We start from the raw sequence: 13,206 nt of genomic DNA, 5'->3' as shown, positions 1-13,206 counted from the left end.
GGAAGTTACTTTATGTGTGTGAATGATAATGGTTACAATTTCCTTGGCAGTATGAGTGCAATGTGTGATGTCAAACCTTGGAGGCTACTCTTACCCTAAAATCCTATTTCTTTTTGTTCAGTTTTATACACAATTGTATTCTGTTAGCTGGACAAAAAACAGTACAGTAACCATTGTCAATGAAGGACTGGGCTAAGACTGAAAGGTGGACATGAGGGATATTTCAATGGTCCTCTGCCATAGTGACAAAACATCTAAACATTTTGACTTGCAGTGCTTACACAATGCCAAAGGGATGAAGCATTTTGGGGGCACTGACTGTTTAAATGAGAAGGAAATGTAGTTTTGGTTAAAGCACCAAGAGTGTTGAGAACGTCCGGTCTGTTTCAAGAAATGAGCCAAAGCAATTGAGAAGGATCTTTGCCATTTTCGTGGCACTGACTCTTTATATGGGAAAGGAATTTAGTTTTGAAGCATTAGTGAACAGTTTTAGGAGAGATATGAGCTTTTGCAAGTGAGCTATAGTGTTGTGCTGAACTGTAAGACTGTTTTGCCAAATGATCTTAGAGTTTTGAGAATGTAATTTCTGTTTCAAGAAATGAGCCAAACCAATGGAGAAAAACTGTAAAATATCAGTAAGGACACTAATGGTCCCATAAGTGTCCAGTTACAGTCTCTGTAATGCATGCTGAAACTGCTACTGTACGTAGGTACAGTGAGGCCAGAGCCGCCAGACATAATAGGAAGTCATGTGGGGTCAGTCTGGGGTCAGGGGTTAGAGCTGGTCAGGCTGGGGTAAGAGTGGCATAATAAGGTCTATGGGACAACTCCATGATCATCACCTCACATGACCTTTAATCACTCTTCATTATACAGGGGCACACATAGAAACGGGGCTTAATTTGAATGAAATCAGTCTGTGTGTGTGTGTGGGGGGGGGGGCGGGCGGGCGGGGGAGCCTCAAGACATTGGGGTAAATACTGTGCCTTTATTTAGGTTGAAACATATAGTGGTGGCAGGCCTCGTAGTAGTAGTAGTAGGCTAGTAGTCATTGTAGGTAGAAGAAGAATCAGGGAGGGCCATGTGCGTAAGTGGCATAGGCGGTTGCCCAGGGCCCCGGCCCCAAGGTTTTTTGTTTAGTTTTTTAAGAACTCAGTCGGGTCTCAACTTACTGTTGAGCATTAGATCAGTAAACTACACAAAGTGCAATTTCAAAATGTGGTTGGGCATCAGCAGTTTCCCTCTTGTTATAGACATGTGTAATATCATTTCAGCCTGTATCCTCTCAGTGACACATAAGCATTTAAACAGCTAAATTTGACTGATAAACATTTAGTATTTCAATATATATATTGCAGGTATTCAATATTTGTTTCTGTGGTTCTCTTTTACTGTTCATTCCACAGCCATTACAGTGTTTAACATCCAATATATTAAATATTTACCAGCGAGAGTGTTGAACTGTGTAACCAATAAACTATTTAGATTCAACCGTTTTCAAATCCCAATTCTGAAGGATTTCAAAATGTGCTAGTCTAACTGATGTAGCCTAATCTAACTAAGTGTGAGAGGTTAAGGCCTGCCTATACATTACAAAATCATTCCTTTGACTGTAAACTGTCTGTGAAATTAAAGGAAGTGTGATTTTGACCCTTTTCCAGTCAACTCTAAAGATTATTGATGATGTAAGCTTACACTGCCTGAACCCAAACGCTCCTCTTTAGTCTATAAAATGTTGTATAAATGTGGTTGTTAGATAGTTGGATGATGTGTTATTGTAGGCTAACTAACTGTTTGTAAACACCATATGAGGGAGGACGATATAACGAAAGTATCCTCACTGTTATGAAGGTACGTGCTGGATTAGGGCCTACAGTACGCTATGGGCTACTGCACTGGCTCATTATTGGGGACGTCGAGAATGGGAGGAGCAGAAAGTGCTAGTCCAATCCCTGCTCCTCTAAACCTCTCCAGCGCTCTCCCCTCCGCCGGGGGAAACAGTGAAAACCTCCGCTAGATGTTCAGGCGCAGATGTCATGTGAAAAGCCGCATGCTCGCTGAGCGGACGACTCAAACCGTCTGACCACCTCTCCACACCCCACGGCCAGCTCTCTGCTCCGCTCTGCCCAGCGCGTCAACAAGCACGAGCCTGTTCTGGTCTGGAATGCTTTTGCGCAGAAACAACACTCCCCGAATGAACGTGGACGACGGCAAACATTAACATTGTTTGTTTTGTTTTTTTTGCCCGAGGATTTTGCTTTTTTTAAAGTATTTATGTTTGTTTCTTCATGACTGCTGCATTCGGAAGCGAGTCGCACAAACACCACCATGCGAGGTAAGGATCCGACTGCTTTTGACAGCTCATTTAAATAGCGGGCGCATCTACCCACTCACATCACTGGTATTCCCCACATCCATTCCGTACTGTAGTTCTGTTGTGTGTGCGCTGTGTGAACTTTACTAGGGAAGTTTTTTTTTCTCCCAACTTGCTCATACCTCAATCACTATTAGCCCCAGCTTGAGGATACAATTGCCATTTAGTCTCACTATTTAGTATGTGTGTGTGTGTGCGTGTGTGTGCGCGCGTGTGTGTTGTTCTCCAGGTATGGCCCATTAAACACCTTGTATAAGTGAGTTAACGTTCCAGTGTTGGAGTTAACTCAACACTATCTAGTTTGGAGGAGCGTCAAGACTTCAGATGCTCTGGCTGAATAGAGTGTCTGAATAGAGATCATCTTCACGAAGGACATCATTTGCTATTGCCGTAAACTATTTCCGTAAACTATTGCTACTGACGATTGTAAGCGGCAATCCGCAGTTGAAACAATAACAAAGCCTTTCCCACCCCCGTTTCGGTAAAAAGCTGAGAGATGGCGCTGTAGAAATGTACATGGTTTAGTAGAGCGCATGACATGTTGGAACACAGAAACTCCTAGCTTGGCCCTATAGCACCATGGGCTGCAGGACACACAGCCTATACATGTTTGCTCTCTGAAAAAAAAAAAAGTAAAGATTTTTTTTTATTTAAAGGGAAATCCATTTTTGGACTTAGAAATGATATGTACCCATTGATTCTTGAAGAATATGAGTTAGACATGCCTCATGAGCTTAGTTCAACTGTCGTACCCCATCAGAACCCCAAATATAAGCTTGTTTTCCATGTATAGGCTGTGTCCGACAGACCTCGGTGGTGATATAGGGCCAAGCAAGGAGGCTCTGTGTTGGAGTGCGCTCTACTAACCCATATCCGTCAGTCAAGCGTGGCACCGCTCCGTAAGCATCGAAATGCAACATGAGTTCCCCCCACGTCCCACACACACACACACACGAAAGAGGGAGAGAGAGAGAGAGAGAGAGGGGGAAATGTCCCCATGTCTTCGAGATGGAAGTTCAATCCACAGCTCTCTCACTCTTTTCCCCTCTTTCTCCCCTTACAATCATGTGCATTGGATCCAAGGCCTTTAATGCAGAATAGTAGGCCTGTTTTACAATTTACTCCTACAAATTATGTCAGACTAACAAAACATAGTGACAATGCTGTTCTGTCCAATCATTGAAAATGAAAATTTCCGTGATGACCAATTGTTGTCAAATTGCGTAGGTCTAGTGTTATTCATTTGCATGATCACTAGCCTATAGGCTACCTTGTGACTTGTAAAATGACTATAACGGAAACCCGTGATGAAAATAAGCCTACAGGAAATATTATGATAGTGTAAAAGTATAAATAAAGTAACCAGTTTGTTCAATGAAAGACAGGTGATAGCCTCACTTAGAGGTAGTGTATAGGGTCTGTTGTTCCGGCTGCATTGTCATTCCTTCGTTGTAGGTCTATAGACCTATGACAAATGATACAACAACGCCATTGTGTTGATATTAATAAAGTGTAGCTAGACTAAACTGTACTGAATTATGGGCAATTTAAAATTAAACATAGATTATCAATGGCGAGCTTAATTTGAGTTTGTCATCATTAAACATACAACATGCCCCGTACAGAAATGACTCTTTAAAATAAATAACATTCAAATAATAATTATTATGATTCTAAGCCCATTGTTGAAGTTAGACAATATTTAGACTAATTAATTAATCTTTTTTCAAAGTGCAACAATTTTTCTGTGATATTAATGAATAGTATTTTCCTATTTTTACATGAATATTATCGTGTCCAATTCTATTGCTATTTGACTTTGAAAATCAAGCGCGTCATTCAACATTAGATGGATTAAAATACACCTTTGTTGGCCTCTGCGATGAGCAACTAGAGCAATTTAGCAGACCTTCTCTTATAACCCTGGAGAAAAAAGAGGACGAAAACTTTTAGGAGGACAAATCTCTCTCTCTCTCTCTCTCTCTCTCTCTCTCTCTCTCTCTCTCTCTCTCTCTCAAATGACTTAACTCGTCTCTCCCCGCCCACCTTGCAATAACTGTAGCCTACACTCACACGTTATTGGGCCTTGCGACCACTCTCGTGCATGGGCTTCTTGGGGGGATGCCGAAATCTCCGGCTTTATAGCTGTGGTGGGTAGAAGAGGGCCCGAAGCGTCTCTCTCTGTCCCCCTGTCTTTCTCTCTCCGTCTATCCTGCTGAACGCCCCAAAGGGTTTGTCAGATAGAATTAAATCAGTGTGCGCCACGCGGCCCCTCTCCCAACCTTCGCAGCCTGTGGAGTCTGCACTGCTCACAGAGAAATGCAATCACGTCCACAAGGTTATGAAAAATAGAGCCCCCCTCATATGCCTTGTTTAATTATCATTTAGCAATTGTTAAACCTCCTGTCCTGGCTGCCCGACCGACGGTGATGTAGCCTATACTAGAATGATAATCAAAACCAACCAAGGGAGTGAGAAAATGCTGTGGTGAAAAAGAGAAAAGTTTATTACCAGATTATTCTCATGTGTGTGTTCGTCTTATGCTGTTCCATTTCCGTTATTTAATGACAAGCAGTTATCCAATGACAGGAAGGAAACGTTCTGAAAATAGTTATAACCTGAGGCAACGAAACACATACCAAAAGAACGCGCTCAGGGTCAAATGTTTTTTACGTGCTCTTGATTAATTGTTGCTATTTTAATTTGGCTGATTCGATTCCATTACCTCCTATTTAGGATTTAATAGTTGAGGTCCGAGCATTTTGTTTCCCAAGTTCAACCTCCCCATACATTTTCATTGCGAATTAAATCACTTAAAGCCATTTTGTTGAGAGGGCTATAAGCCTATCTATCGTTAATAGTTGGTTTATTCAACTTCTGTAATCATTCTAATCATGAACACCCTACTTTTTTATTTCGAAAATTGTCCTTTCGAATTGAATCATTTTTCATTTTGGGTTTCTTTTTGCATCTTTTCCTAAGGTTTCAAACCTACAGAAAATCAGACTTGCAGATGGGTTCATTTCTTTCGGTTTGATTATGTTTGGCCAGGGGGCTTCTGGAACCACGTGTACCTTTCCACCTACACTTACTGTACACTCCCACCCTCATCCACAGTGACCCACAAAATACACCTGCAGTATAATACTATGATGCCACCACACATACGCACATCACATGCAAACACACATGATCACACACATGCTCACAGATATGCATACATGCATAAGCCTAACACAGGTGACCAAACACACAATGTAATAATATGTATATGTATGTATGTATGTATGTGTGTACATGCACAAATGCATACCAACAGACACACACACAGACACACAATGACGCACTACTGCAATGCAATGCCATTTTCACACAGGCTAACCCTCCCATAGACGGTATAGGTCACTGAGTTCAACCCAGAGCAGGAGGGGGATGGGTTAGGGGTTGGGTATGGTCTATGTGATCCTCTCTGTGAGTGAAAGGTGTCAATCACAATCTCCCACACAGAGAGAGAGAAAGTGGGGTGACAAAGGGGGTGTGGTGGGTAGATGTGAGACGGCAACACACTCCATAATCTACAGACGGCACCACAGAAGGCCCCACACGCCATCATCTCTCTGTCTCTCTCTCTCTACATCTTCCTCTTCTCTCTCTCCCTCTCTCTTTCTCTCACTCTCTCACTCGGTCTCTCTCTCTCTACATCTTCCTCTTCTCTCTCTCCCTCTCTCTTTCTCTCACTCTCTCACTCGGTCTCTCTCTCTCTACATCTTCCTCTTCTCTCTATCTCACTCTCTCTCTTTCGTGTGTGCACACACACACACACAAATACACACAAACACATACACCCACTCTGTTCTCAACTCTGGCCTGTAAAACACAAATAGCCACAATGCCATGCATGAGGTCCCAATGCCAATAGAATTTCAGGCATCCTGCATCTGCATTGATCAGCCAATCCCGCCGTTATCAGGGGATCGATGCTTCCTGAAGGTCCACGGAAGCAATCCACAGCATAATCTATACTGTGGTGCGTAGTTTAATTTACATAATCTACTCCACATCATTTATATCACATTACACGATCTATCTCCTCATCAACATTACCCACAGCTTGAACAGTATTCTCTATACCGTCATAATTAGGAACATACAACTTTATTTCACTGGGTAGCATTCATTGTGGGGAAGGAGCAAGCAACACCTTAGCAACACCTTACTTAGTGTACTGTGTGTACTGTGTGTACTGTGTGTGTGTGTGTGTGTGTGTGTGTGTGTGTGTGTGTGTGTGTGTGTGTGTGTGTGTGTGTGTGTGTGTGTGTGTGTGTGTGTGTGTGTGTGTGTGTGTGTGTGTGTGTGTGTGTGTGTGTGTGTGTGTGTGTGTGTGTGTGTGTGTGTGTGTGTGTGTGTGTGTGTGTGTGTGTGTGACTGACTAATGGCCCAGTGTTATGTAACTGGGGGAAAGATTACTCAAAGCCTGGGCCAGGAGAGCTAATCCTCCACACTGAGGCGTTGCACCATTACACACACACACACACACACACACACACACACACACACACACACACACACACACACACACACACACACACACACACACACACACACACACACACACACACACCCACACACACACACTGCACGCAATTCATCCACGTATGACTACAGTATGTATAGCCTCTCTCTCTATCTGTAACTGTGTTCCTCTATCCCCTCTGTGTCTTGGTCAGTTGTGGAAAAGTATTCAACTGACATACTTGAGTAAAAGTAAAGTAAAGATACCTTAATAGAAAATGACTCAAGTAAAAGAGAAAGTAACCCAGTAAAATACTACTTGAGTAAAATTCTCAAAGTTTCTGGTTTGAAATATACTTAAGTACAGTGGTGGAAAAAAGTTCTCAAGTGTCATACTTGAGTAAAAGTACAAAGTAATAGCTATTCATCAAATTCCTTATATTAAGCAAAGCAGACGGACCGATTTTCCCTTATGGACAGTCAGGGGCACACTCCAACACTCAGACATATTTTACAAACACAGTATTTGTGTTTAGTGAGTCCACCAATCAGAGGCAGTATGGATGACAACATGTTATATTGATGGTGCATGAATTGGACCATAATGCTGTCCTGTCTGAGCAATCAAAATGTAACAAGTGCTTTTGGGTGTCAGGGAAAATGTATGAGAGTAAAAAGTACATCTTTTCTTTTGGAATGTAGTGGAGCAAAAGCTGTCAAAAATAGAAATAGTAAAGTATAGATAGTCCAAAAATGACTTAAGTAGTACTTCAAAGACATTTTACTTAGTTACTTTACACCACTGCTTTTGCTCTAACCCTGTGTCCCTGTCTCTCCTCACTCTGCTCTTCCATCACTTGTGCTCTCAACTCAAATTAAGAGTAGCTAATGTGTGTGTCTGCCTGCTGTTGCATGTTTGAGTTCTCAGTGTGTTTGAGATAATGTGGTTAACGGCAGCCTGTAGACCGTGCTTCTCTATCAGTGTGTGGTCCCAGTGGTTCTAAGCGTGAGGGTGGCATCCAAGCGCGCTTACTTAGCGACTGCTCCGTGTTGATTTTATTCCTCAGTGTCTGAGGGATTGTATGCCATATCCCGCCGAGAGGGATGGAATATGTTCAGTCAGTGGGGTGTGTGTGTGAGAAAGAGTGTGCGTGTGCGTGAATAGCAGTACATTGTGAGCTGGAGCTAGCAGTACATTGCATTTAGTTTATATTGGCTGTGAGGGATATCTTGCTATCACCCCAGTGCTGCCTGACCCTGAGTTGAAGAAGCAGCCTTTCTCTCTTTAGTATGTCCTTGTTAAACACACTGGAAGTATCTCTCAATTATGCAGTGTATCCATACGCTGGCTTGTGGTGGTAGCAGAGGCAACCTGTTAGTATGGTGGAGTGTGATGTGGGGCACTATGGGTTTGAACTTTGACCTCATCAGCTCACTTTTGTTCAGTAGTGACTAGACATGTCTATTGTGGGTGGTAGTCATCATGATGTGAATCACGTGGATACAAGAACAGGCAAGGAAGAAAGAGAGATGGGAGAGGGAGAGAGAGATGGGAGAGGGAGAGAGAGATGGGAGAGGGAGGGAGAGAGAGACGGGAGAGGGAGGGAGAGAGAGAGAGACGGGAGAGGGAGGGAGAGAGAGACGGGAGAGGGAGGGAGAGAGAGACGGGAGAGGGAGAGAGAGACGGGAGAGGGAAAGAGAGAAGGGAGAAAGGAAAAAGATAATGAAAGAGGGAGAGAGAGACTTGAGAAGAGTTATGTAATGGTACAATCAGATCGTGTGAGCGGTTAATTCAGTTTTCTGGATGTGTGCAATTCACCATCTGTGTGTGTGTGCGTCTATGCGGTGTCTTACTTAACAATTCATCAATGACAGCTAATAAACAGCTAATAAGCAGTTAATACAATTTCTTGGACACAGTGTGAAGTCAGGCAGAACCCTTAGCTGTACTTTCTAGAGGCATTACAGTAGCCTCCACCATTCTCATATTTTTTATTGTTAATGGAAAATAAAACACAAATATATCTTGATTAGATAAGTATCCAACCCCCTGAGTCAGTACATGTTAGAATCACCTTTGGCAGTGATTACAGCTGTGATTATTTCTGGGTAAGTCTCTAAGAGCTTTGCACACTTGGATTGTACAATATTTGCCCATTATTCTTTAGGTCTATCAAGATGGTTGTTGATCATTGCTAGACAGCCATTTTCATGTCTTGCCATAGATTCTCAAGACGATTTAAGTCAAAACTGTAACTAGGCCACTCAGTAACATTCAATGTCATCTTACCACTGTATAATTGGCCTTGTGTTTTAGGTAATTGTCCTGCTGAAAGGTGAATTTGTCTCCCAGTGACTGTTGGAAAGCAGACTGAACAAGGTTTTCCTCTAGGATCTTGTCTGTGCTTAGCTCTATTACATTTCTTTTTATCCTAAAAAACTCCCTAGTCGTTGCTGATGACAAGCATACCCATAACATGTTGCTGCCACCACCATGCTTGAAAATATGAAGAGTCGTACTCAGTGATGTGTTTGCCCCAAACATAAGACTTTCTATTCAGTATTTTACAGATAATTGTATTTGTGGGGTACAGAGACGCAGTAGTCATTTAAAAATCATGTTAAACACTATTATTGCACACAGAGTGCGTCCATGCAATTTATTATGTGACTTGTTAAGCACATTTTTACTCCTGAACTTATTTAGGCTTGACATAACAACAGGGTTGAATACTTATTGACTCAATACATTTCAGCTTTCCATTTGTAATTCATTTGTTAACATTTATAAAAACATAATTCCAATTTGACATTATAGTGTATTGTGACACAAAATCGCAATTGAATACATTTTTAAATTCAGGCTGTAACACAACAAAATGCGGAAAAAGTCAAGGGATGTGAAGACTTTCTTAACGCACCGTAGTGTTGCGTTATGTCCCTGTTACATTCCAGACTTTACTATGTCCTGGGAGGAATCTAGGTGTAAGTTCTGTGCACTTAATAGCGTCCTATAGAAGGTGACCATAGCTACCATGGATGCAACTCATTTTTGGTTACCTAAAGCTCTTTTCTGAAGACTATTTGATATTATGCATTTAGCATGTATTCTACAACTCAAATAGATGCTATAAAAATGTATTGCCCACCATCGTATTCCATAGAAGGAAGTTTGTGCTAGCATACTTATAGCACTTACTGTGTCAACTATACGGATGAGCTTCTAATAGGGGTTAGCGTTTTGTGAGTGGCAAAGATTAGCCTGTGTTAGCGTCAGTAGCTAATCTCATGGAGGAGATTCTCCAGGGTATCATCAGTTCTATTTCTCTCTTGTGAGCTGCACTTCATCTTGAACCTCAGTACCAGATCTGCTGGTACCAAAATTATAAACCCTGCCCATCTGGTACTCCAGACAGGCTAAAGTAAACGCTCAAAGCATTTGAAAGATTTCAAAAAGTATTTTAACCCAGGTCTTCTCTAACAGTGCTCTGAAAAGTGTCCTTATAAAAAAAAGTCATATTTCATTATAGCCTCTTTGTTTTAAGCAGTGCCTTCATATTCATTTTCATAAAATACTGATATTGTATGTCTGTGAGAGAGAGAGAGAGAGAGAGGGAAAGAGAGTGCAGGTGAAGCGAACACTTTGATTGTCTTTGTGATCAATTTGGCTCTTTGCGAAAGATGCCCCTGGGGCCACTTTGGGGAAAACCTTGTTAGACTGAGTTAAATTGTGGCCTGAGGCGAGCTATTAGCGTCCATCCCTGAGAGACACACACACACACACACAGACACACACACACACACACACACACACACACACACACACACACACACACACACACACACACACACACACACACACACACACCCTCTCTCTCTCTCACACACACACACATTCTCTCTCTCACACACACATTCTCTCTCTCTTTCTCTCTCTCTCCCCCTCTCTCTCTCTCTGTGTCACACACACACACACACACACACACACACACACACACACACACACACACACACACACACACACACACACACACACACACACACACACACAGGCACACGCAAGGCAAGTGTTGTAGTTTGGTTCCCCTTGTAGTTTGGTCCAAATATTTGTGTATGCCCACTAATTTGTCTGTGGATTACGGTAACACTTATTTTATTATAATTGATATGTTTAGCCTCCATTCCTTTGGGTCTGTGATTCGCTAGTGTCCTCCAACCAAGATGTGGTAGAATCTGCAGGTTTTTAATGCTATAGCTCTCTTGTTTTCGCTCTCTTTCTCCCTATTACTCCTACCCTCTACCCTCCCCCTCTCTCACACACACACGAACACACAACACACACACACACACACACACACACAATGTCATCTACAATTAGGATTAAGACCATAGGAAGAACAGTGTGAGGTTAAGGGAGGGTTAAGGAGCAGGCAGAATAGGCGGGATGCTAGGATGACCGTGTGTGTGTCCATGCCTCCATGTGCTCCGGGCGTTTACTTATTTTTGTACACTCCAGCAAATACATGATTTGGATCATTCTTATCATTATCTCTGTACACAGTGTGTAGGCTACCCCTGCTCTCAGAGTAGAGGGGGAGAGACCAGGTGCTGTGGTCACACAAATCATCCTTGGACTTGTTTCTTCCAGTCCGATGCACCCCACCCCCCCCCCCCCCTCTCTCAGGCCTGAAAAAAAGGTCAGAGGTCAAGCCCGGAGAGGCCTTGACGAGTCACAGAGGATGGTGTTAGGAAGGAGATGGCACAGTGTACTTGAGAGGTAGACCTGAGGAGGCAGGGGGTGGGAGGGACGGGTTATGGGCGATGGGATTGGGTCTACCCTGTGGAGTATTTCCCACGCCTCCTTTGCATGCCTCCCCATCTCAGGGGGGGGGGGATGGAGGCATGCAAGGGAGACGTGGGAAATACTCCGCAGGGTGGAGAAAAAAACTGTACACTCGTGCACGCAGTTGTAGTTAAAACATAGGATGTATCAACACTGCATAAACACTATACAAACACTGTCATGTGCATACGTGTGAGTGCATTTGTACGTGTGTATACATATGTACACTTTTGTGCATGTGTGAATCGATGCGTTGAATGTCAGCCAGTGGCCCCCTTCTGTTCCCTCTCTGGGGTGTACAATCGGAACACAGAGCTGGATTCCATGAGCCCAGCGCAGCTGATCCCAGACCTGCCCCATGAGCAATTACCCACAGAGCATTGCAGCCTTGCGGCAAACTGGACGAGCCTGTGCCCTCTTACACATAAGGGAGTGGAGGAGGGCAAGGGGGGAGTAACTAACATCCTTGATGCATCATGGCTACTGTCAACTGGACAAATACGTTTGCCCCACAACACAGGCAAGCATCAGGGGGGGGAAGGGGGACGGGGGATAGGTCCCTGCTTGCCTGCCCTGCGTTATTCTTCACTCCAGCAGACTGTACGGAGCCCATGGAGATAGTGCCAACCATACAGACAGGTCTGAGTAATTACCTACAATACCCGGCTGCTGCCATGATGCCAGAGCCATCCAAGTGGGTCAATGTAGCCGTTGCTGACCCTAGTGAAAACACAGGTGTGTGTGTGTGTGTGTGTGTGTGTGTGTGTGTGTGTGTGTGTGTGTGTGTGTGTGTGTGTGTGTGTGTGTGTGTGTGTGTGTGTGTGTGTGTGTGTGTGTGTGTGTGTGTGTGTGTGTGTGTGTGTGTGTGTGTGTGGAGCAGCAACATAACCCCTATTGTTGCTACTCCACGGTCCCATCCCATGCAACAGCATGCTGAACATAGTACAGCCCCGGGTGTGTTTCTTTGTAGCTCGTCCCCTCTAGTTAATAGATGAAACATGCATGTCCAATCTGCCCCTCCTGTTCACACAAATAGCCCCTACGCCTGTTGAAATACAGCAACACCTAGTGGTAGAAAGATCACCCCAGAGTTTATTGTTGTTCTAATAAGGGCTGGTATTGCGCTTGGTATTTCTGTTTTTTTGGGGGTGGGGGGGTGTAGATCTGCTATGAAATGAGCAGATAGAATTGGAGTCTATCAAATACCATTACTTGCATCATTTCTAATCCCCTTTTTATATATGATTTATTATGCCCCTACTCCCCTCTTTCCTAGTTGAAGGACTTGGTGGAAAACATTACAATTCATTATATAATGTTTATTTCCTAATCATACTGGATTCCAAGTTTATCAACCAATCACTCTAATCTTAATTCCAACACTCAGATTTCCACAGGCTAACCCATCTTTCCGAGTCAACTACCATTTTACTATTTCCTTTTGCAAACATCCTTCTAATTTACTGTGATGTCTTAC

At 43.2% G+C, this 13,206-nt stretch overlaps 1 protein-coding gene across 1 annotated transcript in view; it reads left to right on the top strand.

Moving 5' to 3' along the window:
- The first annotated feature begins 2,000 nt into the window (after positions 1–2,000).
- rorb (RAR-related orphan receptor B) overlaps positions 2,001–13,206 on the top strand; it is a 33,292-nt gene continuing 22,086 nt past the window's right edge. The window contains exon 1 of the mRNA XM_082966227.1: positions 2,001–2,335. Within this exon, the coding sequence (XP_082822353.1) occupies positions 2,329–2,335 (7 nt within the window). The 5' untranslated portion in view covers positions 2,001–2,328. The remainder of the gene's footprint in view (positions 2,336–13,206) is intronic.

The sequence above is a fragment of the Salmo salar genome, chromosome 20, assembly GCF_965601325.2.
Source record: "Salmo salar chromosome 20, fSalSal1, whole genome shotgun sequence".
NCBI classification, from domain to species: Eukaryota; Metazoa; Chordata; class Actinopteri; order Salmoniformes; family Salmonidae; genus Salmo; species Salmo salar.
The sequence above is the reverse complement of the archived record's forward strand: the minus strand, read 5'-3'. Positions and strand labels throughout refer to the sequence as shown.